This window comes from Nicotiana sylvestris, unplaced genomic scaffold (assembly GCF_000393655.2).
Source record: "Nicotiana sylvestris unplaced genomic scaffold, ASM39365v2 Un00012, whole genome shotgun sequence".
Lineage (NCBI taxonomy): Eukaryota > Viridiplantae > Streptophyta > Magnoliopsida > Solanales > Solanaceae > Nicotiana > Nicotiana sylvestris.
Window position 1 is genome coordinate 23,976 of NW_027184348.1, and position 27,449 is coordinate 51,424.

General features: G+C 41.9%; 1 protein-coding gene across 1 annotated transcript; it reads left to right on the top strand.

Annotated features, from left to right (window-relative positions):
* The first annotated feature begins 1,951 nt into the window (after positions 1-1,951).
* On the top strand, positions 1,952-27,086 carry LOC104215777 (uncharacterized). Its single transcript, XM_009765674.2, has 5 exons — positions 1,952-2,471; positions 3,358-3,593; positions 3,690-3,902; positions 25,691-25,792; positions 27,009-27,086. Exons 1-5 carry the CDS (start codon positions 1,952-1,954, stop codon positions 27,084-27,086), a joined length of 1,149 nt encoding a protein of 382 aa, XP_009763976.2.
* The last annotated feature ends 363 nt before the right edge of the window (positions 27,087-27,449 follow it).

Sequence of the window (27,449 nt, forward strand, 5' to 3'; positions counted from 1 at the left end):
AGGATGTTGATGGGTGCTGCCACGTTACCTTTTCATCCTTATCTAGGTTTCTTAATTAATTTAATTAGGTAATATCCCGCTATCCAGTAATTAATCAATTACCCGCATAATTTAAAAATTACCCCAAATTACTTAAAATATTACTCACTTTCCACATACTTTATACACCTTACTATCATGGCCATGTAGTACTTTGTATGACACTAGTCCATAAATATCGGGTATTTTAGCTCGAGCCGTATTTTATCCCAAAATGCCAAACTTTGACAAAATTCGTTTTCTCAGACTTGCTCCCCCTTTCACCTTTATGAATTTACTAATCACTTGTGAAATAGCATAATCCTTATAATCCCTATATAATCTTTTCCTTGGACTGATGTCAATTACCTTACGACAAATTCAACGTATATTATTGCAGGGTGCAACATCGTCGTAACTTATTACTACAAAGCGTAACATCACTGTAATATAATGTTGCTGGGTACAACACTGTCGTAATTTAATACCAATATCAATCGTAATATATTACTGCAGGACGTAACACCATCGTAATATATTACTGCAGAGGGTAACATCCTCGTAATATATTACTACAGAGCATAACATTATCGTAATATAACACTGCCAAACGTAATATCGGCGTAATATTGTGGGGCGTAACACATAGCTAAAGGTTACATTGTTGAAGAAGCTCTAACTTGTTGTTCTCGTTACTTTGAGGGGATTGAGTCAAGGCTGAATAGGACTAGACGTATAAATGATGAACCAAATCTTAATGAGGCTTCTGAAATGTCCTCTATCTTCCCTCCACAAGGTAAACCAGTTGGAGGCTCCTCAACGTTCCCCTTGACTCCATTGGTGAAGACGCAAGCTCATATTTAATTGTGCAGTAGTAAAGCCATTTATTTAGTAAGTAAATAAAATTGATATGAATATGGGCAAAAGTTTTGAGTTAAAATGATTAAATTTGATATAGTTAGCTCATTTGAAGTGAGTTTAGGGATCACATAAGAAAGAGTACAAGAGGACGAAGACCTTCAGCATCAGATATACATATCCTTTACTCATTGAGAGTTTGTTAATAGAGAGTTTCCTGATTGGTTCCCAAAACGGGTGAGTGAATGGTATAATAATTTTTGCTTCACATAGCTTTACTCATTGGATTTAATATGCTTAACTAAAATAAGTTTGTTATTATTAGATTATGAACCCAAAAATTGCAGACACCATCTCTACTTATCTGAAGTTCCTAGCACGAGGTCCAGCGCCATATGCTAGAAGGTTCACTGCTTATAACATCAATAGATTCAAATTTTGAGTTTTATCTAGAGATCAAGGATTAAAAACTCAAAATAGTGGAGTTTTTCTTACTTCTGACACCTCTTGTGTTGCATCTAGTGCTGATAAAAGTGCAAGGCAAGCAGACTTGCCATACTATGTGAAGTTAGAAGATATTATTGAGCTTAATTATTATCAATTTATAGTTGTGCTCTTCAAATGTCAGTGGGCAGACACTACTCGGGATAGAGGGTTCAAAAGAGATGCTTGGAATTTTAATTGTGTCAACTTTTCTAGATTGATTCATATTGGTGATCGTGAGGATGATGATCCTTACATTGAAGCATCTCAAGCAAATATGGTTTACTATGTCGATGATGAAACAGATAAAGAATGGAGTGTGGTTGTACATCTAAAGCCGAGAAATTTATTTGATATGGGAGAGGTTGATGAAAATGAAATATATGAGAATCAACCATACCAGCAACAAGAACTTGAACAATTTTTTGATGATGCTTATGAGAATATCCAAATTGCAATAGATGAGCATATGTCTAAATAGGCATGTCAATTTTCGTGTATCTTTGTTTGTTTTTTTTTTCTTCTATATATATGTACTTTATTTTTTATTTTAATTTTCTATTACTTATTAATTTTTTTGTTGATTGCAGATATGCCGAACACCAAACGTTTTCAGAACTTACAAAAGTCAGTTCAATCAGCGCCTTCTTTACAATCTACTGATGCGGCACTAGATATGACATCACTATTGGCTTCTTCATTCCCGACTACATCACATCCAGCTCCCTCATGTCAAGCAACATCACTACCATCTCCTTCATTTCAAGCCACAAGACAGCAAACTGCTTCATTTCAGGCTACCACACAACCAACTCCTTCTTGTCAGGTAACATCACTACCAACTCCTTGCATTCAGCCGACTCCTTCATTTAAGGGGACATCACTACCAACTCCTTCATTTCAAGCCACAAGACAGAAAACCACTTCATTTCATGCCACAACACTGCCAACTCCTTCATCTCAGGCTACGGGACTGATAACTCCTTTATTTCAGGCCATGGGACAAACAACTCCTTCATTTCAATCTCCAGTTAATCCCGCACCAGCACAAGTAACATCCAATAAGCATGCTAAACGTGAGTCTTCACATCATTGGACTGTCGATGGAATAGGTAATCATTTCCTAATTCCTTCTTCTTAATCTGTTGCGTCTTTTTTGACTTTGAGAGATTGGTGGTGTGCATTTGGAATATTTTTATGTGACCACTTATCCTTTGTTTTGTTTCTTTTTATGTGACATCAGCTTATGAATTATTTAAACTGATTCCCTGATTTTGTTAAGAGTTCTTGAAATAAATAGTTAAGTTGCATAATGTAAATTTGTATAATTAACAGAGTATGTCCATGTCCAGTTATTTATTAGCGAAAAAGGGTAAATTTGGTTATCAATTCATGACATGCTATTCTAATTTTCTTAGCTTCTCAATCATTATAATAACTCAAAATTTGTACCGCCCTATTAGAGGTTACTGTTTGTACAGAAAAATTATAATTTTTGGAAGCTGGTTTTATTCCTTTTATTACTTCAAGAATGTCACTTAGGAGAAAGAGTTGCAGCTCTAGAGTATAAAGAATGTCACTTCAATAATGTCAATTTTATTATTTTTCATTTCTTTCTCCATTGTCCATTAGTGAAAGAACAAAAATAAACTAAACTGGACTATGATCTGATTTATACTGCAAGTGGAAGTGCTGGCCATCTACTTGTTGAGTTGAGAAAGAGATCACAAATGCAGTTAGGCAAACACATCATATGCTACAAACAACTAAGAAATTAAATGTTTTAAAATCCCACACTCTACCTTTCCATCTTGTTTCTCCTTGAAAGAAAGCAAATATGAAAAAGAGACTAGCCCTTCAGTTAACTATCAAGCATGTAAAGCATGATGGATTACTTATTCATTTATCCGTTGTCTCAACATCTGATGAGAAAGAATGTTACTTTACTGAAGTTAAGACCTTATTAATATGAATTGTTTTTATTTTTATTTCTTAAAGATTCACATGGAGATACCAAAAGGCTCAAATTGAAGACTAGAGAAGCATCAAGTTTACCTCAGGAAAAACATGTGGTGGAGTTTGATTGTTTGGATCCGATTAGCGAAGCACAAGACCTTGTTGCAGGCGTATGTGGCCTTTTAGCAATTGACTGTACCATATTTCCAATTAGCTTTGATAAATGGTCGGATATGCCCAAGTCATACTTTAACGACTGCTTTAATAATATTATAAAGGTAATAAGCTCTATATCTTTATAACTATATCTCTATTGTGTCTTTTGTTTTTATATTTTTTATAAAAGATAAACTAACCAAAATTTATTTTTGAAGGCTCATTTCTGTTTTATGACCATTGAGGAAGTTGCACGAGGATATGTTTATTGCTCCATTGCAAAGAAGTGGGCTGCAAGTAGGCAGAAGTTGTGGGATGAGTTTAAAGACCCACTTAAAACCAAAGATGAGATTATGGATAATGTTCCATTAGGTATTACTCGGGATCAATGGACTTCCTTTGTGAACTACCATTATAAAGAAGAAACTCAGGTATTTTTCTAAAACGTCACATTGAAATGCATAAAAATATGATTATTCATTGTCACGACCCCGATTTTCCCACCCTCGGGAGTCGTGATTGATAACAACTAGATTGGAAATCCAAATTAGAGTAAGAATTTGAGAAGTAAATGCGGAAGCAATAACAACAAGGAATTGAACAACTAGAATTAAAGAGATGAAAATAAAGGATATGGGAAGAATTCAAGGAAAGAATTCCAAGAACTTCCAAGAACGCAAGTTCTATAGCCTTGACAAGATCAAAGTAACAACGTCTTGATTTATGGAAGAAATCAAACGCCTTTACTTAAAAAGCAAATCAAAACAATAGATTCGGATCTTGACCACTTTACGAGTAACTTGAGACAACAATTAATAACTAGTATTAATCGCCTTCTAAGAATACCACAAAGGAATCAAAGATATCATAAAAGAGAAGTAATCTTACTACCTTGAACTAAGAACTAGTAAAGGTTGAAAGATAAATCTCAAAGCACAAGTAACAAAGGTTCAAAAGAACTCTCAAAGTATGATATACTTAATCAATAAATATTGTGTCTTATGAATGAGAAGAACTCCTTATTTATAGGAGTTAAAAGCACTTAAAATAATGTAGGGGGTTGCTAAAAAGTCATCTAAATTAGGTAGGGGGCTGCTAGGGGTCACAATAGCCATCAAACTTAGGTAGGTGGCTCCTAAGGGGTAACAAAAGCCATCAAAATTAAGTGGGGGGCGGCCAAATCCTTTTGGGGCAGATTTGGGCCTTAAAACTATTAGTTTGGGCCATTGGTTTGGACTCCAATTGGGCTCCTTTTGAAACACCCCCTTTTGGACCTCTTTTAAGGTCATTTTGAGCCCTATTGGTGGACTTCAAGGGCTGATTTGGTAACCCAATCTTCCTCCTCTTGGACTTCAATTTGGACTACCAAATAATTGTAAAACTTGGACAATTCATCTCCTTTGGGCTTGAGCTCTTCCTCTACAATTAAAAGTTTCTTTATTTGCCATTGAAGTCTAGCAACCTTACTTGCAACTCTTTAGCTTGAGATCTTGTGCCTTGGAGCTTCCAAAACTCTATCAACTCTTTAACTATATCCTTGTTCTTGATGCTATCAGTGATGGCGCCTACTTGTATAAGCTAGGCAAGCCACGAAATATAAAAATTCTAACTCTTTCATTTTAATCCTTTTTAACAGTTTGAATTAGCAGGTAATCAACATTTTTAAATATTAGCGATAAACAGAATAAGCGGAAGACTTAAACAGCTAAAAATAACCAAGCCAGTACTACAAGGCCAATAAGTCTCTACCCGAAATCTGGTATCATAATATTCACGAACTATCTATGAGTACTACATACAAATGTCTGAAAGAAATACAATCTATCTCGAAATCTAATGAAAACAGAGTACATAATAAAGTAGAAGAGAACGACGGGCCTGCGGACGCCTGCAGGACTACCTCGGGATCTCTAGATGGACCGAAGGCAGGCTCCCCAAGTGCTACTATCCAAAAGCTGCTCCCGAATCTGCACATAGTGTAGAGTGTAGCATCAACACAACCGACCCCATGTGCTAGTAAGCGCCTGGCCTAACCCCGGCGAGGTAGTGACGAGGCTAAGACTAGACTTCAGATAAACCTGTGCAGTTAATAATATACAGCGGAAAAAAAATACAGGAAATAAACAAATAAAGGTGGGAGGGGGTACATGCTACGGAGAAAATATCAAGTCCAGCAGTAATTTAAGAGAAATATGAGGGAACAATTCAAGATCTACAACAAAACAATAATAACACTGTTGCGGCGCGCAACCCGATCCCTATCATTTAACACTGTTGCAGCGTGCCACCCAATCCATTTATATCACTGTTGCGGCATGCAACCCGATCCTTTTATATCACTGTTGTAGCGTGCAACCCGATCCATTTATATCACTGTTGCAGCGTGCAACCCGATACAATATAACATTGTTGCGACGTGCAACCTGTTCCATGTATAGTATAGACGCGGCGTGATATATAGTATTGTTGCGGCGTGCAACCCGGTCTATATAATTGTATACTTTTAGCAACAACCATACCAAGAGTCCCGGCAAGCGATCAATAATAAACTACACTATCCCGACAATGGATTTGGCAGTAAAAGTAAATACGTCCCAGCATGGGAGAAACAACTATTACCAATCTTAACCTAACTTCTACTCATCTCAGCTAACAGCAATACTCAATCATAAGTAATCTCCTTGAAAACAAACTTAATTCTTGCTAAGTATCGAGAATCATCAATTAAAGCATCCGTAGTATCATTTAATAACACAACAAATTTCAATTTAAGACTCACGGTCATGCTCAACACTAATGTATAGATACTCGTCACCATGCCTATACGTCGTACTCAACAAGAAGCAAATAGCAAATAGGACACAACTCCTAATCCCTCAAGCTAAGATTAGACCAAACACTTACCTCGAACATCCACGGCCAACTCAAGCCTCAACATCGCCTTTCCTTTTGAATTCGGCTCCAAATCAATTGTATCTAGACATAATCGACTTAATAACATCAATAAACGCTAAACAATCCAATCCCAATGCTTAATTATAGCTTTCCCATCATTCTTCCCAAAAAGTCAAAAATCGACCCCGGACCCGCTTGGTCAAAACATGAGGTTCAGGCCAAAACCCGACCACTCATTCACCCACGAGCCCGAATATATAATTTGTTTTGAAATCTAACCCCAAAACAAGGTCAAATTCCCAAATAATCAAAAAGCTCTAACTCTACCCAAATCCCTAATTTTCTACCCTTAATCTCATATTTTACGCCTAGAAATCTAGTGGGTGTTGATAAAATGGAAGAAAACGAGCTTAGGATTACATACATATGAAGCTATGGTGAGGTTCCTCTTCCAAAATCGCCCAAGAGGTGTGGAGAAGATAAAGTTTATGAAAAATGGTGGAATTCCTGTAATGCATTCTGTTTTTTATCTTAAAAATAACTGGGCCAATTTGGTTTTCGCGTTCGCAACAGGCACATAGCGTTCGCGATGAGTTAGGCCTAACAGACCTTCGCGTTCGCGATAATGGGCTCGCGTTCACAGAGAAGTAACTCCTCAAGCCCTCACTTTCGCGTCTATATGGTCGCGTTCGCGTAGGTATAATGTGACGACCCGGCCGGTCGTCTTAAGAATTAATGCCCCGATCCCCTATTAACTGCTTTCCCCAAGTTTATTTCTGCTATTTTAATTTGCCGGGATGTTTGGTTTTGAGTTTCGGGGAGTTTTGGGACACTTAGTCCCTAAATGAGAGCTTAAGCATTGGAAAGTTGACCGTAGTTGGAACAGTGTGAAGATAGCCTCGAAATGGAAATCTGATGATTCTGTTAGCTTCATTGGGTGATTTCGGGGTTAGGAGCATGTTCGAATTGTGTTTTGGAGGTCCGTAGCTAATATAGGCTTGAAACGCCGAAGGTTGAATTTTTGAAGTTTCCGGTTCGATAGCGAGATTTTATTCCGAGGGTCGGAATGGAATTTTGAGAGTTGTAGTAGTTCCATTATGTCATTTGGGATGTGTGTGCAAAATTTCAGGTCATTCGGACGTGTTTTGGTTGGGTTTTTTATCGAAAGCAGAATTCGGAAGATTTTAGAAACTTAGGCTTGAATCCGATGTGTGTTGGTTGTTTTGATGTTGTTTAAAGTGTTTTGAAGATTGGTACAACTTTGAATAAGGTTTTAGGATATGTTGATGCCTTGGTTGAGGTCCTGGGGATCTCGGGATGAATTCGATGGTTAACGGAGGAAATTTTTGAGTTGATGTTGTGCAGTAGCTGGTCTTCTGGTATTTTCGCATCTACGGTTTGGGGACTGCAGATGCCGCATCACAGAAGCGGCTAAAGGGCCGCAGAAGCGGTGAAGAGCTCGCAGAAGCAGAACCGCTCCTGTGGTTAGAGGTATGCAAATGCAGAAGCTGGCATTTTAATGAAATCGTAGATGCGACGTTGTGTCTGCAGAAGTGGGACCGCAGATGCGATCCCAGGGCCGCAAATGCGGAAATCGCCGGGCAGAACATATATATAGTTGCCTTCGCGAATTTGAGGGATTCTTTCACCATTTTCATCCAGGTTTGAAGCTTTTGAGAGAAATTTTTGAGGAAAACAGAGGGGAATCGCTTGGAGGCAACATCCTTGACTTCATAACTCATTTTTATGTGATTAAAGACTTAATTAGTGGTGAGAAATTTGGGAAAAATTGGTAATTAGGGCTTGAGTTTAAGAGGCCTTTAAATGAGGATTTGAGGGGTCATTTGGACTCCGATTTCAGTGTTCTTGTTATATATAGACTCGTGAGAGTACGAAGTTTCTGAAAATGTAAATTTTACCCGATTCCGCGATGTGGGCCTGAGGGGTATTTTGGTCATTTTTCATAATTTCGCGTATTAGCTTAGAATTTAATTGTAGAATCAGTTACTTGAAGTGTTATTTACATTATGCGATTGAATTGAATAGATTTGGGCCATTTGGATTCGAGTACTCGTGGCAAGAGCGTGGTGTTGGGTTGATTTTGTGCTGGTTCGAGGTAAGTGGCTTGTCTAACCTTGTGTGGGGGATCTTTCCATTAGGATTGATATATTTGGTAATCAAAATGCCTTGTACGTGAGGTGACGAGTGCGTACTTGTGCAAATTGTTGGAAATCCAGTTTTCTTTAAGTACTTATCAGTATGTTCCTTCTCCGTGGCTTATTTTGTCTCTGTTCTAATTGTTGTTCTGTCAATTCTATGTTATTTCTTACTGTTGCACTTATTTATACTGTTTTATTCCACACTGTTAACCCTTATATTGTATTTAACCTCAGTAGGGCCCTGACCTTCCTCATCACTTCCCGACCGAGGTTAGGCTTGGCACTTACTGAGTACCGTTGTGGTGTACTCATGCCCCTTCTACGCATGTTTTTCATGTGTAGATCCAGGTACTTCTACTTAGGACTACCATCCTTGAGGGAGGCGACTCCTTAGAGACTTCGAGGTACATCTGCCGCATCCGCAGACCGAGGAGTCCCTTTCTATTCCTGCCTTTTTAGTATTTAGCCCTTCTGTACTTTCTGTTCTTATTAGACAAATTCCGAAGTTAGAGCTATGTAGTATTTCTTTTTCTTAGCTTGTGATTCGTGGGTTTTCGGGTCTTGGAAATTTAGATATTGGTTTTGAGATCTATATAAATATGGCGTATGCCGAGCGACACATTTAACTCTATTATTGCCTTATTTCTATTTTTAAATTGTTTTGTTTCCGCAAGTTTTGGTTATCTTCCGCAAATTTAGGCTTACCTAGTCGTAGAGACTAGGTGCCGTCACGATGGTTCACGGAGGGTGAACAGGGGTCATGACAAGTTGGTATCAGAGCTCTAGGTTCATAGGAGTCATGGTATCAGAGACGTCCGTACTTATCTACGAGAGGCTATGTAACTATTAGGAAAATTCCACTTTATTTGATTTCCTTGTCGTGCGATATTTTGACATCACAATTCTAAACTTCTGTCTTCCATTCTCTCATAGATGGTGAGGACACGTGCTACTCGAGATGATCAGGCATACGCACCCCTTACTGCAGTCGTCAGAGGCCGGGGTTGAGGTAGAGGCCGAGGACGCGCACGTGGTGCAGCCAGAGCACCTGCGCAAGCTGCCGCCAAGGTACCACCAGCGGATCCAGCCGAAGTCCAGGCACCTGACACACCTACTGCTACTACCACTCCAGCTCTTCAGGAGACTTTGGCACAGTTCATGAGTATGTACACAACTTTGGCTGAGGCAAGGTTGCTTCCCCTTGCTGTAGCTATGTCTCAGGCCGGGGGAGGAGCATAGACTCCCGCCGCCCGCACTCCTAAGCAGCGAGTTCATGTTGAGCAGTCCCTGAGATTATTCCTGTGCGGCTTGTAGTGCTAGTTCAGCCCGAGGACAGGGCATCGGCTTCCGAGGATGAGCAATTGAGGCTTGAGAGGTTCAAGAAGTACAAGCCCCTTGTATATAGTGGTCTAGCATCGGAGGATGTTCTGGGATTTCTTGGTTAGTGTTACCGCATTCTCCACACTATGGGTATCGCAAGATCAAGTGGGGTTTCTTTCACTACCTTCCAGCTTCGAGGAGTCGCCTATGAGTGGTGGCGCATCTATGAGTTAGACAGTCCAGATGAGGCTGCTTCACTGACTTGGACTCAGTTTTTAGATCTGGCCCTAAGAGAGTATGCTCCTTAGAGCCTCAGGATGCATGGCGCGCAGAGTTTGAGCATTTGCGCCAGGGCGCTATGACTATCTCAGAGTATGCTATCCGTTACACCAGTTTGGTTAGGCATGCGCCAACCTTGGTTTCTACTGTCCGCGAGAGGATTCGCCGGTTTATTGAGGGCCTTATTCCCAACATCAGATCTAGCATGGCTCGTGAGTTGGAGATGGATATTTCTTATCAGCAGGTGGTAAGCATTGCTAGGAGGATTGAGGGTATGCATGCTAGGAAGAGAGAAGAGAGGGAGGCCAAAAGTTCTCGAGAGTCAGGCCATTATTCTAGCACCCGTACCCCAGTTGCAGGTCATTATGGTTGGGTTATATGAGTTGCCCTGTTCATTCAGCTCTTCCAGCAGCCAATGGTATTCCAACTCCTCCTAGACCTCAGGAGACTTATTATGCACCACCAGTATCTACCGCGCCTCCTGCGCGGGGTGCTTTCAGAGGTCAGTCCAACAGACCTAGCCCTAGCCAGTCACAGCCACCATGTCCTACCAGAGCTTATTTTGAGTGTGGTGACACACGTCATATGGTGAGGGATTACCCCAGACTTGGAAGGGGTGCACCTCCACAGATTTCTCAGCTACAACGTGCCATACAGAGTTCTCAGGCTATGGTTACTGCTCTAGTTGCTACCCTACCTGCTCAGCCAGTTAGAGGCAGAGGTCGACCTAGAGGGGGAGGCCAAGCCAGATACTATGCCCTTCCTTCCCGTACCGAGGTTGTTGCCTCCGATTCTGTCATCACAGGTATTATATTGGTTTTCCACAGAGATGCATCAGTTCTATTCGATCCAAGCTCTACTTACTCTTATGTGTCTTCTTATTTTGCTCTGCATTTGGGTGTATCTCGGGATTCTTTGAGTTACCCTATTTATGTTTCTACTCTTGTGGGAGATTCTCTTGTTGTGGACCGCGTTTATCAGTCATGTTTGGTTTCTCTTAGTAGTTTTGAGACTAGAGCCGATTTATTGTTACTTAGCATGGTAGATTTTGACATTATCTTGGGCATGGACTGGTTGTCGCCCCATTATGCTATTCTTGATTATGTTCCAGTAGTACGGGATTTTCCCGATGTGTTTCGAGATGATCTTCTAGGCATGCCACCTGATAGAGATATTGATTTTGGCATTGATCTGTTACCAGGCACTCAGCCCATTTTTATTCCTCCATATCGTATGGCTCCTCCTGAGTTGAAAGAGTTGAAGGATCAGTTACAAGAATTGCTTGATAAGGCTTTTATTTGGCCTAGTATCACCTTGGGGTGCTCCTGTCTTGTTTGTGAAGAAAAAGGATAGTTCTATGCATATGTGTATTGATTATCGCCAATTGAACAAGGTTACAGTGAAACCGTTATCCTTTGCTTGGTATTGTTGATCTGTTTGACCAGCTTCAGGGCGCACAAGTGTTTTCTAAGATTGATTTGCGCTCAAGTTACCATCAGTTGAAGATTCGGGAGCCAGATACCTCAAAGACTGCTTTCAGGACTCGGTATGGTCATTACGAGTTCCTTGTTATGTCATTTGGGCCGACCAATGCCCTAGCAGCCTTTATGCATTTGATGCATAGTGTGTTCCGGCCGTATCTTGACTCGTTCGTCATTGTCTTTATTGATGATATTCTGGTGTATTCCCGGAGTCGTGAAGATCATGAGCAGCACCTGAGGACTGTGCTTCAAACTTTGAAAGAGAAGAAGTTATATGCTAAATTCACGAAATGTGAGTTTTGGTTGGATTCAATGGCATTCTTAGGCCACATGGTATCGAGTGAGGGTATTCAGGTGGATCCGAAGAAGATAGAGGCCGTGCAGAGTTGGCCCAGACCATCCTCAGCTACCGAGATCCGCAATTTCCTTGGTTTGGATGGCTAATACCGTCATTTTGTGGAGGGGTTTTCAATGATTGCAGCCCCTATGACCAGGTTGACCCAAAAGGGTGCTCTGTTTCAGTGGACGGGTGAGAGGCGAACTTTCAAAAGCTCAATACAGCTTTGACCACAACCCCAATTTTGATACTACTTATAGGTTCGGGGTCTTATACGGTCTATTGTGATGCCTCGAGGGTTGGCCTCATAGCGGTGTTGATGCAGGACGATAGGGTGATTGCCTACACGTCCAGACAGTTGAAGATACATGAGAAGAACTACCATGTTCACGACCTTGAGTTAGCTGCCATTGTTCATGCCCTGAAGATTTGGCGCCATTACTTATACGGTGTTCCCTGTGAGATTTATACTGACCATTGGAGCTTGCAGCACCTGTTCTAGCAAAAGGATCTAAATTTGCGCCAGAGGAGGTGTTCAGAGTTGCTAAAAGACTATGATATCACTATTTTGTATCACCCGGGCAAGGCCAATGTGGTGGTCGATGCTTTAAGTCACCGGGCAGAGAGGTTGGGGAGTTTGGCTTATTTACCAGCATCGGAGAGGCCTATGGCGATGAATGTTCAGGCCTTAGCCAGCTAGTTTGTGAGATTGGATCTTTCGGAGCCCAATTGGGTCTAGCTTGCGTGGTTTCTCGGTCGTCTTTATTTGATCGTATTAGGGAGCGGCAGTATGATGACCCTCATTTGCTTGTCCTCAAGGACAAGGTTCAGCACGGTGACGCCAGAGAGGTGACTATTGGTGATGATGTGGTATTGAGGATGTAGGGTCGGATTTGTGTACCCAATGTTGATGGGCTTTGGGAGTTGATTCTGGAGGAGGCCCATAGCTCGCGGTATTCCATTCATCCGGGTGCCGCGAAGATGTATCAGGATTTGAGGCAGCACTACTGGTGGAGGCAGATGAAGAAGGATATAGTTGGATTTGTAGCTCGGTGCCTCAACTGTCAGCAGGTGAAGTATGAGCACTAGAGACCGGGTGGGTTGCTTCAGCAAATAGAGATCTTGGAGTGGAAGTGGGAGCGGATCACCATGGACTTTGTAGTTGGGCTCCCACGGACTTTGAGGAAGTTTGATGCTATTTGGGTGATTGTGGATCGGCTGACCAAGTCCGCTCATTTTATTCTTATGTGTACTACTTATTCTTCGGAGCAGTTGGCGGAGATTTATATCCGGGAGATTGTTCGTTTGCATGGTATTCTAGTTTCCATCATCTCCGATAGGGGTACTCAGTTTACATCACGGTTTTGGAGGGCCGTTCAGCATGAGTTGGGTACTCGGGTGGAGTTAAGTACAGCCTTTCACCCTCAGACGGACGAGAAGTCCAAGCGCACTATCCAGATTCTTGAGGATATGCTCCGTACGTGTGTGATTGAGTTTGGAGGGTCTTGGGATCAGTTCTTACCATTGGTGGAGTTTGCTTACAACAACATCTATCAGTCCAACATTCAGATGGCACCGTATGAGGCTTTATGTGGGAGACAGTGTAGATCCCCGGTGGGCTGGTTTGAGTTGGGTGAGGCTAGATTCTTGGGCATGGACTTAGTTCAGGATGCCTTGGAGAAGGTTAAGGTGATACAGGATAGGCTCCGTAAAGCCCAGTCCAGACAAAAGAGTTACGCAGACCGGAAGGATCGTGATGTTTCCCATATGGTTGGAGAGCGGGTTCTGCTTTGGGTTTTGCCTATGAAGGGCATTATGAGATTCAGGAAGAAAGGGAAGTTGAGTCCGAGGTTTATTGGCCCTTAGATATTGAAGCCTGTTGGGGAGGTTGCTTATGAGCTTGCCTTACCCAGCTTGGCAGAAGTTCATCCAGTATTTCATGTTTCGATGCTCCGGAGGTATCACGGCAATCCGTAGCACGTGTTGGATTTCAGTTCTGTCCAGTTGGACAGGGATCTATCTTATATTGAGGAGCCAGTGGCAATATTGGACAGACAGGTTAGAAAGCTGAGGTCAAAGAACATTGCATCAGTTCAGGTCCAATGGCGGGGTTAGCCGGTCGAGGAGGCGACCTGGGAGACTGAACAGGATATGCGTAGCTGTTACCCTCATCTTTTCCCTACTTCAGGTATGTCTCTATGCTCATTCGAGGATGAACGAATGTTTAAGTGTAGGAGGATGTGACGACCCGACCGACCAATCTTAAGAATTAACGCCCTGATCCCCTATTAACTGCTTTCCTCAAGTTTATTTCTGCTATTTCGATTTTCCGGGATGTTAGGTTTTGAGTTTCGGGGAGTTTTAGGACACTTAGTCCCTAAATGAGAGCTTAAGTGTTGAAAAGTTGACCGTAGTCGGAACAGTGTGAAGATGGCCATGGAATGGAAATCTGATGGTTCTGTTAGCTACGTTGGGTGATTTCGGGGTTAGGAGCGTGTTCGAATTGTGTTTAGGAGATCCGTAGCTAATTTAGGCTTGAAACGCCGAAGGTTGAATTTTTGAAGTTTCTAGTTTGATAGCAAGATTTTATTCCGAGAGTTGCAGTAGTTCCGTCGTGTCATTTGGGATGTGTGTGCAAAATTTCAGGTCATTCAAACGTGTTTTGGTTGGTCTTTTGATCAAAAGCGGAATTCGGAAGATTATAGAAACTTAGGCTTGAATCTGATGTGTTTTGGTTGTTTTGATGTTGTTTGAAGTGTTTTGAAGATTGGTACAAGTTTGAATAAGGTTTTAGGATATGTTGATGCATTGGTTGAGGTCCCGGGGGTCTCCGGATGAATTCGGATGGTTAATGGAGGAAATTTTGGAGTTGAAGTTGTGCAGCAGCTGGTCTTCTGGTATTTCGCATATGCGGTTTGGGGACAGTAGATGCGGCGCCGCAGAAGCGGCTTTGTGTCAATTCCTCAGGAACCGCAGATGCGGTGAAGAGCTCGCAGAAGCGGAACCGGTCCTGTGGTTACAGGTCCGCAGATGCGGAAGCTGGAACTTCAATGAAATCACAGATGCGACGATGTGTCTGCAGAAGTGGGACCGCAGATGTGATCCTAGGGCCGCAAATGCGGAAATCGCTGGGCAGAACATATAAATAGTTGCCTTCGCGAATTTGAGGGATTCTTTCACTATTTTCATCCGACTTTGAAGCTTTTGCGAGAGATTTTTGAGGAAAACAAAGGGGAATCGCTTGAAGGTAACATCCTTGACTTCATAACTCATTTTTATGTGATTAAAGACCTAATTAGTGGTGAGAAATTTGGGAAAAATGGGTAATTAGGGCTTGAGTTTAAGAGGCCTATAAATGCAAATTTGAGGGGTCATTTGGACTCTGATTTCAGTATTCTTATTATATATAGACTCGTGAGAGTACGAGGTTTCTGAAAATGTAAATTTCACCCGATTCCGAGACGTGGACCCGAGGGGCATTTTGGTCATTTTACATAATTTCGCGTATTAGCTTAGAATTTAATTGTAGAATCAGTTACTTGAAGTATTATTTACATTATACAATTGAATTGAATAGAGTTGGGCCATTTGGAGTCGAGTACTCGTGGCAAGAGCGTGGTGTTGGGTTGATTTTGAGCCGATTCGAGGTAAGTGACTTGTCTAACCTTGTGTGGGGGATCTTCCCCTTATGATTGATATATTTGGTAATTGAAATGCCTTGTACGTGAGATGACGAGTGTGTACTTGTGCAAATTTTTGGAAATCCGGTTTTCTTTAAGTACTTATCAGTATGTTCCTTCTCCGTGGCTTATTTTGTCTCTGTTCTAATTGTTGTTCTGTCAATTCTATGTTATTTCTTACTGTTGCACTTATTTATACTGTTTTATTCCACACTGTTAACCCTTATATTGTATTTAACCTCAGTAGGGCCCTGACCTTCCTCATCACTACCCGACCGAGGTTAGGCTTGGCACTTACTGAGTACCGTTGTGGTGTACTCATGCCCCTTCTACGCATGTTTTCATGTGTAGATCCAGGTACTTCTACTTAGGACTACCATCCTTGAGGGAGGCGACTCCTTAGAGACTTCGAGGTACATCTGCCGCATCCGCAGACCGAGGAGTCCCTTTCTATTCCTGCCTTTTTAGTATTTAGCCCTTCTGTACTTTCTGTTCTTATTAGACAAATTCCGGAGTTAGAGCTATGTAGTATTTCTTTTTCTTAGCTTATGATTCGTGGGTTTCCGGGTCTTGGAAATTTAGATATTGGTTTTGAGATCTATATAAATATGGTGTATGCCGAGCGGCACATTTAACACTGTTATTGCCTTATTTCTGTTTTTAAATTGTTTTGCTTCCGCAAGTTTTGGTTATCTTCCGCAAATTTAGGCTTACCTAGTCGTAGAGACTAGGTGCCGTCACAATGGTTCACAGAGGGCGAACCGGGGTCGTGACATATAATACCCCTCCCCTTGCCCAGGCTCATAAGCCTTCGCGTTCGCGATACCAGGCCCACGTTCACAAAGGGAGACCCCCCACAGCTTCGCGTTCGTGGCCTGGGTCTCGCGTTCGCGTGGAAGGAAATTTCCTTAAGCTAGAATAACTCATTGTGTTCGCGAGGGTCCTCTTGGGAACGCGAAGAAGAAAATACCAGCACACCAGAAACTGAAAAACCTGCAACTTTTATGAGTTCAAAAACCTTCCGAAAAACACCCGAGCCCTCGGGGCTCCAAACCAAACATACGTACTAACTCAAAAATATCATATGAACTTATCTGTGCGATCAAATAGCCAAATTAAGCCCTTAAACAATGAATTAAACCTCAAAATCAATGAAATATTTCAAAACTTCTTAAAACATCAAATTTTACATTTAAGGTCCGAATCACGTCAAACGGATTCCGTTTCTTACCAAACTTCACAGAATTATCTTAAATCTCATATAAGACCTGTACCGGGCACCGGAACAAAAATACGGGCCCGATACCAACATGTTCTAATCAAAATTCATTTCCAAATCCTTTAAACAATTTCAGAAAATAATTTTCTTTAAAAATTCATTTCTCGGGCTTGGGACCTCGGAATTCAATTCCGCGCATACGCCCAAGTCCCATATTTTCCTACGGACCCTCCGGGGCCATCAAATCATGGGTCCGGGACCGTTTACCCAAAACTTTGACCGAAGTCAAATTAATTCATTTTATAGTCAAAATTTATCATTTTTCACAGATTTTCACATATAAGCTTTCTGGCTACGTGCCCGGACTGCGCACGCAAATCGAGGTGATGATAAAAGAGATTTTTAAAGCCTCAGAATGTAGAAATTTCATTTTAAAACAAAGAGGTCATCACATTCTCCACCTCTAAAACAACCGTTCGTCCTCGAACGGACAGAAGAAGGATGTACCTGAGTCGGGGAAAAGATGGGGATAATGGCTCTGCATATCGGACTCGGACTCCCAGGTCGATTCCTCAGGAGGCTGACCTCTCCACTGAACACGAACAGAAGGAAAACTCTTCAATCTCAACTGACGAACCTGCCGGTCTAGAATATCTACCGGCTCCTCCTCATAAGAGAAGTCCTTGTCCAATTGGACAGTGCTAAAATCTAACATGTGGGATGGATAGTTGTTATACTTTCGAAGCATGGACACATGAAACACTAGATGTACGGCTGATAAGCTCGGCAGCAATGCAAGTCTATAAGCCACCTCTCCTACTCGATCAAGAATCTCAAACGGACCAATGAACCTAGGGCTAAGCTTGCCCTTCTTCCCAAATCTCATCACGCCCTTCATTGGCGACACTCGAAGCAATACCCGCTCACCGACCATGAATGCCAAATCATGAACCTTGCTGTCGGCATAACTCTTTTGTCTGGACTGAGCTGTACAAAGCCTATCCTAAATAATCCTGACCTTGTCCAAGACATCCTGAACCAGATCCGTACCCAACAACCGAGCCTCTCCCGGCTCAAACCATCCAACCGGAGACTGACACCGCCTACCATATAAAGCCTCATAAAGATCCATCTCGATACTCGACTAGTAGCTGTTGTTGTAGGCAAACTCTCCTAAAGGCAAAAACTGATCCCACGAGCCTCCAAAGTCAATGACACAAGCTTGGAGCATATCCTCCAAAATCTGAATAGTCCGCTCGGATTGCCCGTCTGTCTGAGGGTGAAACGCTGTGCTCAACTCAACCCGTGTGCCCAATTCTCGCTGAACTGCTCTCCAAAAATGGGAGGTAAACTACGTACCTCGATCCGAAATGATAGAATCGGGCACACCATAAAGGCGAACAATCTCCCGGATATAGATCTCAGCTAACCTCTCGGAAGAATAGAAGACTGCCACAGGAATGAAATGCGCTGACTTGGTTAGTCTATCAACAATAACCTATACTGCATCGAACTTCCTCTGAGTCCGTGGGAGACCAACAACAAAGTCCATAGTGATATGCTCCCACTTCCACTCGAGAATCTCAATCTTTTGAAATGAACCACCGGGCCTCTAATGCTCGTACTTAATATGCTGACAATTAAAACACCGAGCCACATATGCAATGATATCCTTATTCATTCTCCACCACCAATAATGCTACCGCAAATCCTAATACATCTTCTCGGTGCCCGGATGAATAGAGTACCGGGAACTATGGGCCTCCTCTAAAAACAACTATCGGAGCCCATCCACATTATGCACACAAACTCGACCCTGCAATCTCAAAACTCCATCATCACCTAAGGTAACCTGCTTGGCACCTCTGTGCTACATTGTGTCTCCGAGGACACACAAATAGGGATCATCATATTGCCAATCTCGGATACGCTCCAATAATGAAGAACAAGCGATGGTGAAAGCTAACACACGGCTGGGCTCAGAAACATCCGACGTCACGAACTGATTGGCCAAAGACTGAACATCCAAAGCAAGCGGTCTCTCACCGACCGGAATATAAGCAAGACTTCCCATACTGGTTGACTTCCTACTCAAAGCATCGAACACCACATTGGCCTTTCCCGGGTGATATAAGATAGTGATATCATAATCTTTCAACAACTCCAACCACCTCCTCTGCCTCAAATTCAACTCCTTTTGCTTGAACAAATACTGAAGACTCTTGTGATTCGTGAACACCTCACATGCCACGCCATACAGATAATGCCTCCAAATCTTCAACGCGTGAACAATGGCTGCCAACTCCAAATCATGAACCGTATAGTTCTTCTCATGAATCTTCAACTGCCGCGAAGCATAGGCAATGACCTTTCCATCCTGCATCAACACTGCACCAAGTCCAATACGAGATGCATCACAATAAACTATGCAAGGCCCTGAACCTGTGGGCAAAACCATCACCAGTGCCATAGTCAGAGTTGTCTTGAGCTTCTGAAAGCTCACCTCACACTCGTCTGAACACCTGAACTGGGCACCCTTCTGGGTCAACCTGGTCATCGGGGCTGCGATAGATGAGAACCCCTCCACGAACCGACGATAGTAGCCTACCAATCCCAAGAAACTCCAAATTTCTGTAGCTGATGCTGGTCTAGGCCAATTCTTGACTGCCTCAATCTTCTTCAGATCAACCTGAATACCCTTTTCCGATACAACATGACCCAGGAATACAATTGAACTCAACCAGAACTCACACTTTGAGAACTTAGCATATAACTGACTATCCTTAGAGTCTGAAGAACCACTCTGAGATAATGCTTGTGCTCCTCCCGACTGTGGGAATATATCAAAATATCATCAATGAAGACTATCACGAATGAATCCAAATAAGGCCTGAATACTCCGTTCATCAAATCCATAAAAGCTGCTGGGGCATTTGTCAACCCGAATGACATCACCAAGAACTCAAAATGCTGGTACCGGGTGCGGAAAGCTGTCTTAGGGACATCGGATGCCCTAATCCTCAACTGATGGTAGCCAGATCTCAAATCAATCTTAGAAAATACCTTGGCACCCTGAAGCTGATCAAACAAATCATCAATCCTCAGCAATGGATACTTATTCTTGATTGTCACCTTGTTCAACTACCGGTAATCAATACACATTCTCATCGACCCATCCTTCTTCTTAACAAACAACACCAGCACACCCCAAGGTGAAATACTGAGTCAAATGAAAGTCAAGCAAGTCTTGCAACTGCTCTTTCAACTCAGGTGGGGCCATACGATACGGCGTGATAGAAATGGGTTGAGTGCCCGGAACCAAATCAATGCAAAAGTCAATATCCCTGTCGGATGGCATACCCGGCAGGTTTGAAGGGAAAACCTCAGGAAACTCACGAACAACGGGCACAGAATCAATAGAAGGAACCTCAACACTAGAATCACGAATATATGCCAAATAGGACAAACACCCCTTCTCGACCATACGTTGAGCCTTCACATAAGAAATAACACTACAGGTAGAATGAACAGGAGTCCCTTCCAATCTAAATGAGGTAAACCCGGCAAGGCCAAGGTCACATTCTTGGCATGACAGTCCAAGATAGCGTGGTAAGGTGATAACTAGTCCATCCCTAATATAACATCGAAATCAACCATGTCCAGAAGCAACAAATCTACACGAGTCTCAAAACCCCATATCATGACTATACAAGAGCAATGGACTCGATCTACCACAATAGAATCACCCACTTGTGTAAACACATAAACAGGAGCACTCAAAGAATCACTAGGCATGACCAGATACGGTGCAAAATAAGATGACACATACGAGTATGTAGACCCTTGATCAAATAAAACTGAAGCATCTTTATCACAAACCAGAACAATACCTGTGATAACTGCATTGGAAGCCTCAACCTCAGGCCTGGCTGTAAGAGAATAACATCGGGGCTGGGCCCTACTACCCTGGACTACCTCTCTGGGACGGCTTGCAGCTGGCTGGCCTCCACCTCTAGTGGTCGGAGCTCCACCTCTAGCACCTCTACCTCCACCTCTAGCACCTCTACCCCACCTCTAACTGGTTGGGCGGGCTGTGGAGCACCTAGTGCCTAAACCATAGCATGGGAAACCTGTTGCTGCGACTGAGTACCCACCAATCTCGGACAAGCCCTATGGATATGACCATACTTACCACACTCATAGCATCCACTTGAGTGCTGCGGCTGAGAAAACAGAGACTGACCTTGGCGACCTGAATGACCACCCCGAAAACTCTGGAGCGGCGGAGCACTAATAAGAGATGGTGGTGCACTATAGGAATGCTGATCAGGATACTACATATGAGAACCACGGCCACCTGAAGCACTGTGAGAAACCTAAAGTGCTGACTGAAAGGGCCTAGGAGAATGGCCTCTACCATACGAATCCCTGCCTCTAGACGAGGCACCACTGAATCTGCCTGAATGACGGGGCCTCTTGTTCGACCCATGACCACCTCCCTACGACAGAACCATCTCCACTCTCCTGGCCACATTGGCCGCCTCCTGGAAAGTAATCTCACTCCTAGTCTCCCTAGCCATCTAAAGAAGAATCGGCTAAATAAGTCCATCAATGAACCTCCTCACCCTCTGTCTCTCGGTGGGAAGTATGTTAAGAGCATGACGAGCCAAGTCGATGAATCTGGTCTCATACTGAGTAACAATTATGGAACCCCACTGGAGAAGCTCAAACTGCCTCCGATAGGCCTCTCTCTAAGTGATGGGGAGAAACTTCTCTAGAAATAGCTGAGTAAACTACTCCCAAGTTAAAGCTGGCGATCCGGCTGGTCTAGCCAAACAGAAATCGCTCCACCAAATCTTGGCGGATCCAGACAAGCGAAAAGTGGCAAAATCGACCCCATTAGTCTCAACTATCCCCATGTTCCTGAGAACCTCATAACAGTTGTCTAGATAATCCTGGGGATCCTTAGTAGATGCACCACTGAAAGTAGAAGTAAAGAGCTTGGTGAACCTATGCAACCTCCACAAAGCATCGACAAACATAGCTGCTCCATCACCGATCTGAGCTACCACACCCGGCTAAACTGCTCCAACTGGCTGAACCGTTGGAGATTGAATCTGGGGAGCTACCTGCTCCGGAGTGCAAGTAGCAGGAGTCTGGGATCCTCCTCCAGAATGAGAGACGGCTGGTGCTACAAGAAGCAAACTTGCATGGGTGACACTCTCCATAAGGCCCACTAGACGGACTAGAGCATCCTGGAGGACTGGGGTAGCAATAAACCCCTCTGGGACCTGAGCTGGGCCTACCGGAACTGCTGGGGCCGGAACCTCATCATCAAAGTCAACCTGAGGCTGTGCTGCAGGTGTTGCTGCCCTGGGCTGAGGTCTGCCCCTGCCCCAGCCTCTAGCATGGCCTCGGCCTTGCCCTTTGCCCCTTGTGGGAGCTGCTGCTGGGGGCTCGAGCTGCTGATCAGTGGATGAGGAAGCGCGTGTTCTCGCCATCTGTGAAAGAATTGAGTAGAAATTCAATTAGCATTGAGAAACCAAACCGCACGACAAGAAAGAACAAATGTGATGTTTTTCCTAACTCTGTAGCCTCTAGGGGATACATACAGACGTCTCCGTACCGATCTCTCCGGCTCTACTAAGCTTTTCCGTGAATTGTGAGACCTATGTAACCTAGAGCTCTGATACCAACTTGTTACAATCCAGATTTTCTCACCATTGGGAGTTGTAATGGCGCCTACTCGTAAAAGCTAGGCAAGCCACGAAATATAGAAATTCTAACTCTTTCACTTTAATCCTTTTTAACAGTTTGAATTAGTAGGTAATCAACATTTTAAATATTAGCAATGAACATAATAAACGGAAGACTTAAATAGCTAAAAATAACCAAGCCAGTACTACAAGGCCAATATACTCCTCTACCCGGAATCTGGTGTCACAATATTCACGGACTATCTATGAGTACTACATACAAATGTCTGAAAGAAATACAATCTGTCTCGAAATCTAATGAAAACAGAGTACATAATAAAGTAGAAGAGAACGCCGGGCCTGCGGACGCCTACATGACTACCTCGGGATCTCTGGATGGACTAAAGGCATGCTCTCCGAATGCTACTGTCCAAAAGCTGCTCCGAAATCTGCACATAGTGCAGAGTGTAGCATCAGCACAACCGACCCCATGTGCTGGTAAGTGCCTGGCCTAACCCCGGTGAGGTAGTGACGAGGCTAGGACCAGACTTCAGATAAACCTGTGCAGTTATATAATATAAAACAGAAAAATAATACATGAAATAAACAAATAAAGGTGGGAGGGGGTACATGCTACGGGGAAAATATCAAGTCCAGCAGTAATTTAAGAGAAATATGAGGGAACAATTCAAGATCTACAACAAAACAATAATAACACTATTGCGGCGCACAACCCGATCCCTATCATTTAACACTGTTGCGCGTGCAACCCGATCCACTTATATCACTATTGCGGCGTGCAACCCGATCCTTTTATATCACTGTTGCGGAGTGCAACCCGATCCATTTATATCACTATTGTGGCATGCAACCCGATCCAATATAACATTGTTGTGGCGTGGAACCCGTTCCATATATAGTATTGATGCGGCGTGCAACCCGTTCCATATATAGATTATTGCGGCGTGCAACCCGATTCATATATTTGTATACTTTTAGCAACAACCATACCAAGAGTCCCAGCAAGGGATCAACAATAAACTATACTATCCCGGCAAGGGATTCGATAGTAAAAGTAAATACGTCCCGGCAAGGTAGAAACAACTATAACCAATCTTAACCCAACTTCTACTCATCTCAGCTAACACCAATAATTCAATCATAAGTAATCTCCACGAAAACAATCTTAATTCTTGCTCAGTATCGAGAATCATCAATTAAAGCTTCCGTAGTATCATTTAAGAACACAACAAATTTCAATTTAAGACTCACGGTCATGCTCAATACCAACATATAGATACTCGTCACCATGCCTATACGTCGTACTGAACAAGAAGAAAATAGCAAATAGGACACAACTCCTGATCCCTTAAGCTAAGGTTAGACCAAACACTTACCTCGAAGTTCCACGGCCAACTCAACCCTCAAACACCGTCTTTCCTTTTGAATTCGGCTCCAAATCAATTGTATCTAGATATAATCGACTTAATAACATCAATAAACGCTAAACAATCCAATTCCAATGCTTAATTATAGCTTTCCCATCATTCTTCCCAAAAAGTCAAAAATTGACCCTGGGCTCGCTTGGTCAAAACACGAGATTCGGGCAAAAACCTGATCTCCCATTCACCCACGAGCCCAAATATATAATTTGTTTTGAAATCTGACCCCAAAACAAGGTCAAATTCTCAAATAATCAAAAAGCCCTAACTCTACCCAAATCCCTAAGTTTCTACCCTTAATCTCATGTTTTACGCCTAGAAATCTAGTGGGTGTTGATAAAAATGGAAGAAAACAAGCTTAGGATTACATACCTATGAAGCTATGGTGATATGAAGATGAAGTTCATGAAAAATGGTGGAATTCCTGTAATCCATTCTATTTTTTATCTTAAAAATAACTGGGCGAATTTGGTCTTCACGTTTGCGATGAGTTAGGCCTGACAGACCTTCGCGCTCGCGATAAAGTGCTCGCATTCGTAGAGAAGTAACTCCTCGAGCCCTCGCATTCGCGTCCAAGTGGTTGCGTTCGCGTAGGTATAATACCCCTCCCCTGCCCAGGCTCATAAGCCTTCGCGTTCGCGATACCAGGCCCGCTTTCGCGAAGGGTAGACCCCCCAAAGCTTCGTGTTTGCGACTTGGGTCTCGCGTTTGCATAGAAGGAAATTTCCTTCAGCAAGAATAACTCATCGCATTCGCGAGGGTCCTCCCGCAAACGCGAAGAAGAAAATACCAGCACACCATAAACTAAAAAACCTGTAACTTTTATGAGTTCAAAAACCTTTCGAAACACATCCGAAACACACCCGAGCCCCCGGGGCTTAAAACCAAACATACGTACTAACTCAAAAACATCATATGAACTTATTCGTGCAATGAAATAGCCAAATTAACCCCTTAAACAACGAATTAAACCTCAAACTCAATGAAATATTTCAAAACTTCTTAAAACATCAAATTTTGCATTTAAGGTCCGAATCATGTCAAACGGATTCCGTTTCTTACCAAACTTCACAGAATTATCTTAAATCTTATGTAAGAGCTGTACCAGGCACCGAAACCAAAATACGGGCCCGATACCAATATGTTCTAATCAAAATTCATTTCCAAATCCTTTAAACAATTTCAGAAAAAAAAATTCTTTAAAAATTCATTTCTCGGGCTTGGGACCTCGGAATTCGATTCCGGGCATACGCCCAAGTCCCATATTTTCCTATGAACCTTCCGGGACCGTCAAATCATGAGTCCGGGTCTGTTTACCCAAAACGTTAACCGGAGTCAAATTAATTCATTTTAGAGTCAAAATTTATTATTTTTCATAGATTTTCACATATAAGCTTTCCGACTACGCGCCCGGACTGCACACGCAAATCGAAGTGATGCTAAAAGGGGTTTTTAAAGCCTCGGAACGCAGAAATATACAATTGAGTGAAATGTATCTTATTGTTAGAACATGTGTAAAAGAAATGCTGAAAATCGGAAGAAATAAATAGTTCCACACACCGGTGGCTCCAAACCTAATTCTAGAAGAAAGGCTAAAATGGTGAATGATGTCACGTTATTTACCTTATTTTACTATTTAAATTTTAGATATTGTATCTATTTCTTTTACTTTAATTAAACTATTCCAACTATTTTTTGTTTTCATACATAGATGGGTGAGACAGGGAGGAAGCCTGGACGAGCACAACTTTATCTTGCTACACATACGAAAAGAGATGGATCATATGTAAATAAGGAGGCAAAAGAAATATGTGTAAGTTAAAAATATAAGACCATTACACCTACATCATTATGTTTGTTTCAACCTTTATGTCATGATGTTTTGGTCTAGTCTATTCACTGACTCTCGGTGATGATTTTGTTCATACATGTTGACTTGTTTGCCTAAATGACTCTAGTCGGCAGTCTTGTTCATGATACTATGTTGCTTTTAACAGCTAAGATAGAATGATCCATGTGTGACTATCATGAAAACTAGAATAAAAGGAATCATATGGTGAACTTTGTTGGCAAAACTTATTCTTGACAACTACAATGCTCAAGCAGATAAGCCTATCATATGACAGTTTTCATATGACTATCATGAAAACTACAATACTCAAGCAGATAAGCCTTTCAATATCCAGGTACACGAACTTATAAAGAATCTTTCAGACTTTTTTTTCTTTGCAGTAATATTTTCAAAATATACTATATGGTAAATATTGATATGACAAATGACGATATAACATCGTTCACATGCTGCTGACTCTTTAAGACTAACTATTCATACTTGTATCTGCATATAAACTTCGGTGACATATTGCTTCTAATACATGAGTGTATATCAAAACGACATAGAAAGAGAGAAGCTTTCCATATCATATATGTTTTACACTTATCTACTGGAACTTGCTCCTTATTTTTAGGAAGTTGTCATGTGTCTAAGTCATTAATGAACTTCTGCAATTGGTTTGTTTGATCTGAAGCAAGATTTTCAGGGAAAAGGGCATATATAAGTACATCATATATACAATAGTTTAATGGACAGATTTATTAACATTCATATGTTGAAGTATAACTTTTCATCTTATTCATAATTTGTAAAGATCCAACTTGCAAATGTTGACATGTTGTGTTATAGACGTAGACTACTGTAACTACAGCTAACTGCTTGAACAAAATATCCTACATATTAACAACTAGTTGTGGATTATAGAATATAGCTGAGACAAAGTGCAAGAATAAGTATATTCTGAAAATACTTATGTCATGATTTGTTCTAATGATTAACCTACTTATAGAAGGTTATGAAGTGTTGGACCTTCAGGGAGGATGATAAAACAAGTGCATATGCCCAACTTTGTCAACTACTGATGCTCTAGGCTACTGATTGCACCCTTTGGCAAGAAATAGATAATTATTGCGAAGTGTAGTAATAACCAATTTATAATATTGGCTTAGATTTTTTTAATGTGTATTGTGTTTAGGAAAAAATTGAGCTAGCAGTGAGTGAAAGTATAGTGGATGAGTCTGAAATTTCTCCAAAGAGAATCCTGGGAAGGTGAGATGTTTGGGATTAGCAGCTACTCCAAGCAATACTTTCAGAGAGATAAATCTTCATCTAGAACAATTTGTTGGGATATTTGCTTCTCCTCCTACAACGATAAGTGCTAAGTTCTTTTATTTTTGGTGTATTGTGCAATTTTATTTTTCATTTGTGAAGTGCTAAGAGTCACTATGATAACTGGTGCGACTTTGGAGTTTTGGGACTCCATAGTCACTATGAAAAATCAACAATTTGTCTATCCTTTTCCACCTAACAAGCTGGAGAACCACAATGAATATGTAAGCAGATTGCTACATAGAATCCTTTCCAATTTAATCATGTACTCATTCCTTCACGTTTCAAATTTGACATGTAGAAATGG

Excerpts from the sequence above, each read along its gene's own strand:
- LOC104215777 (XM_009765674.2), top strand. The coding sequence starts at position 1,952 with ATGCCGAACACCAAACGTTTTCAGAACTTACAAAAGTCAGTTCAATCA. Across the intron at positions 2,472-3,357 it reads TTGGACTGTCGATGGAATAG|ATTCACATGGAGATACCAAA; the intron begins GTAATCATTTCC and ends TATTTCTTAAAG. Across the intron at positions 25,793-27,008 it reads AGGAGGCAAAAGAAATATGT|GAAAAAATTGAGCTAGCAGT; the intron begins GTAAGTTAAAAA and ends TATTGTGTTTAG.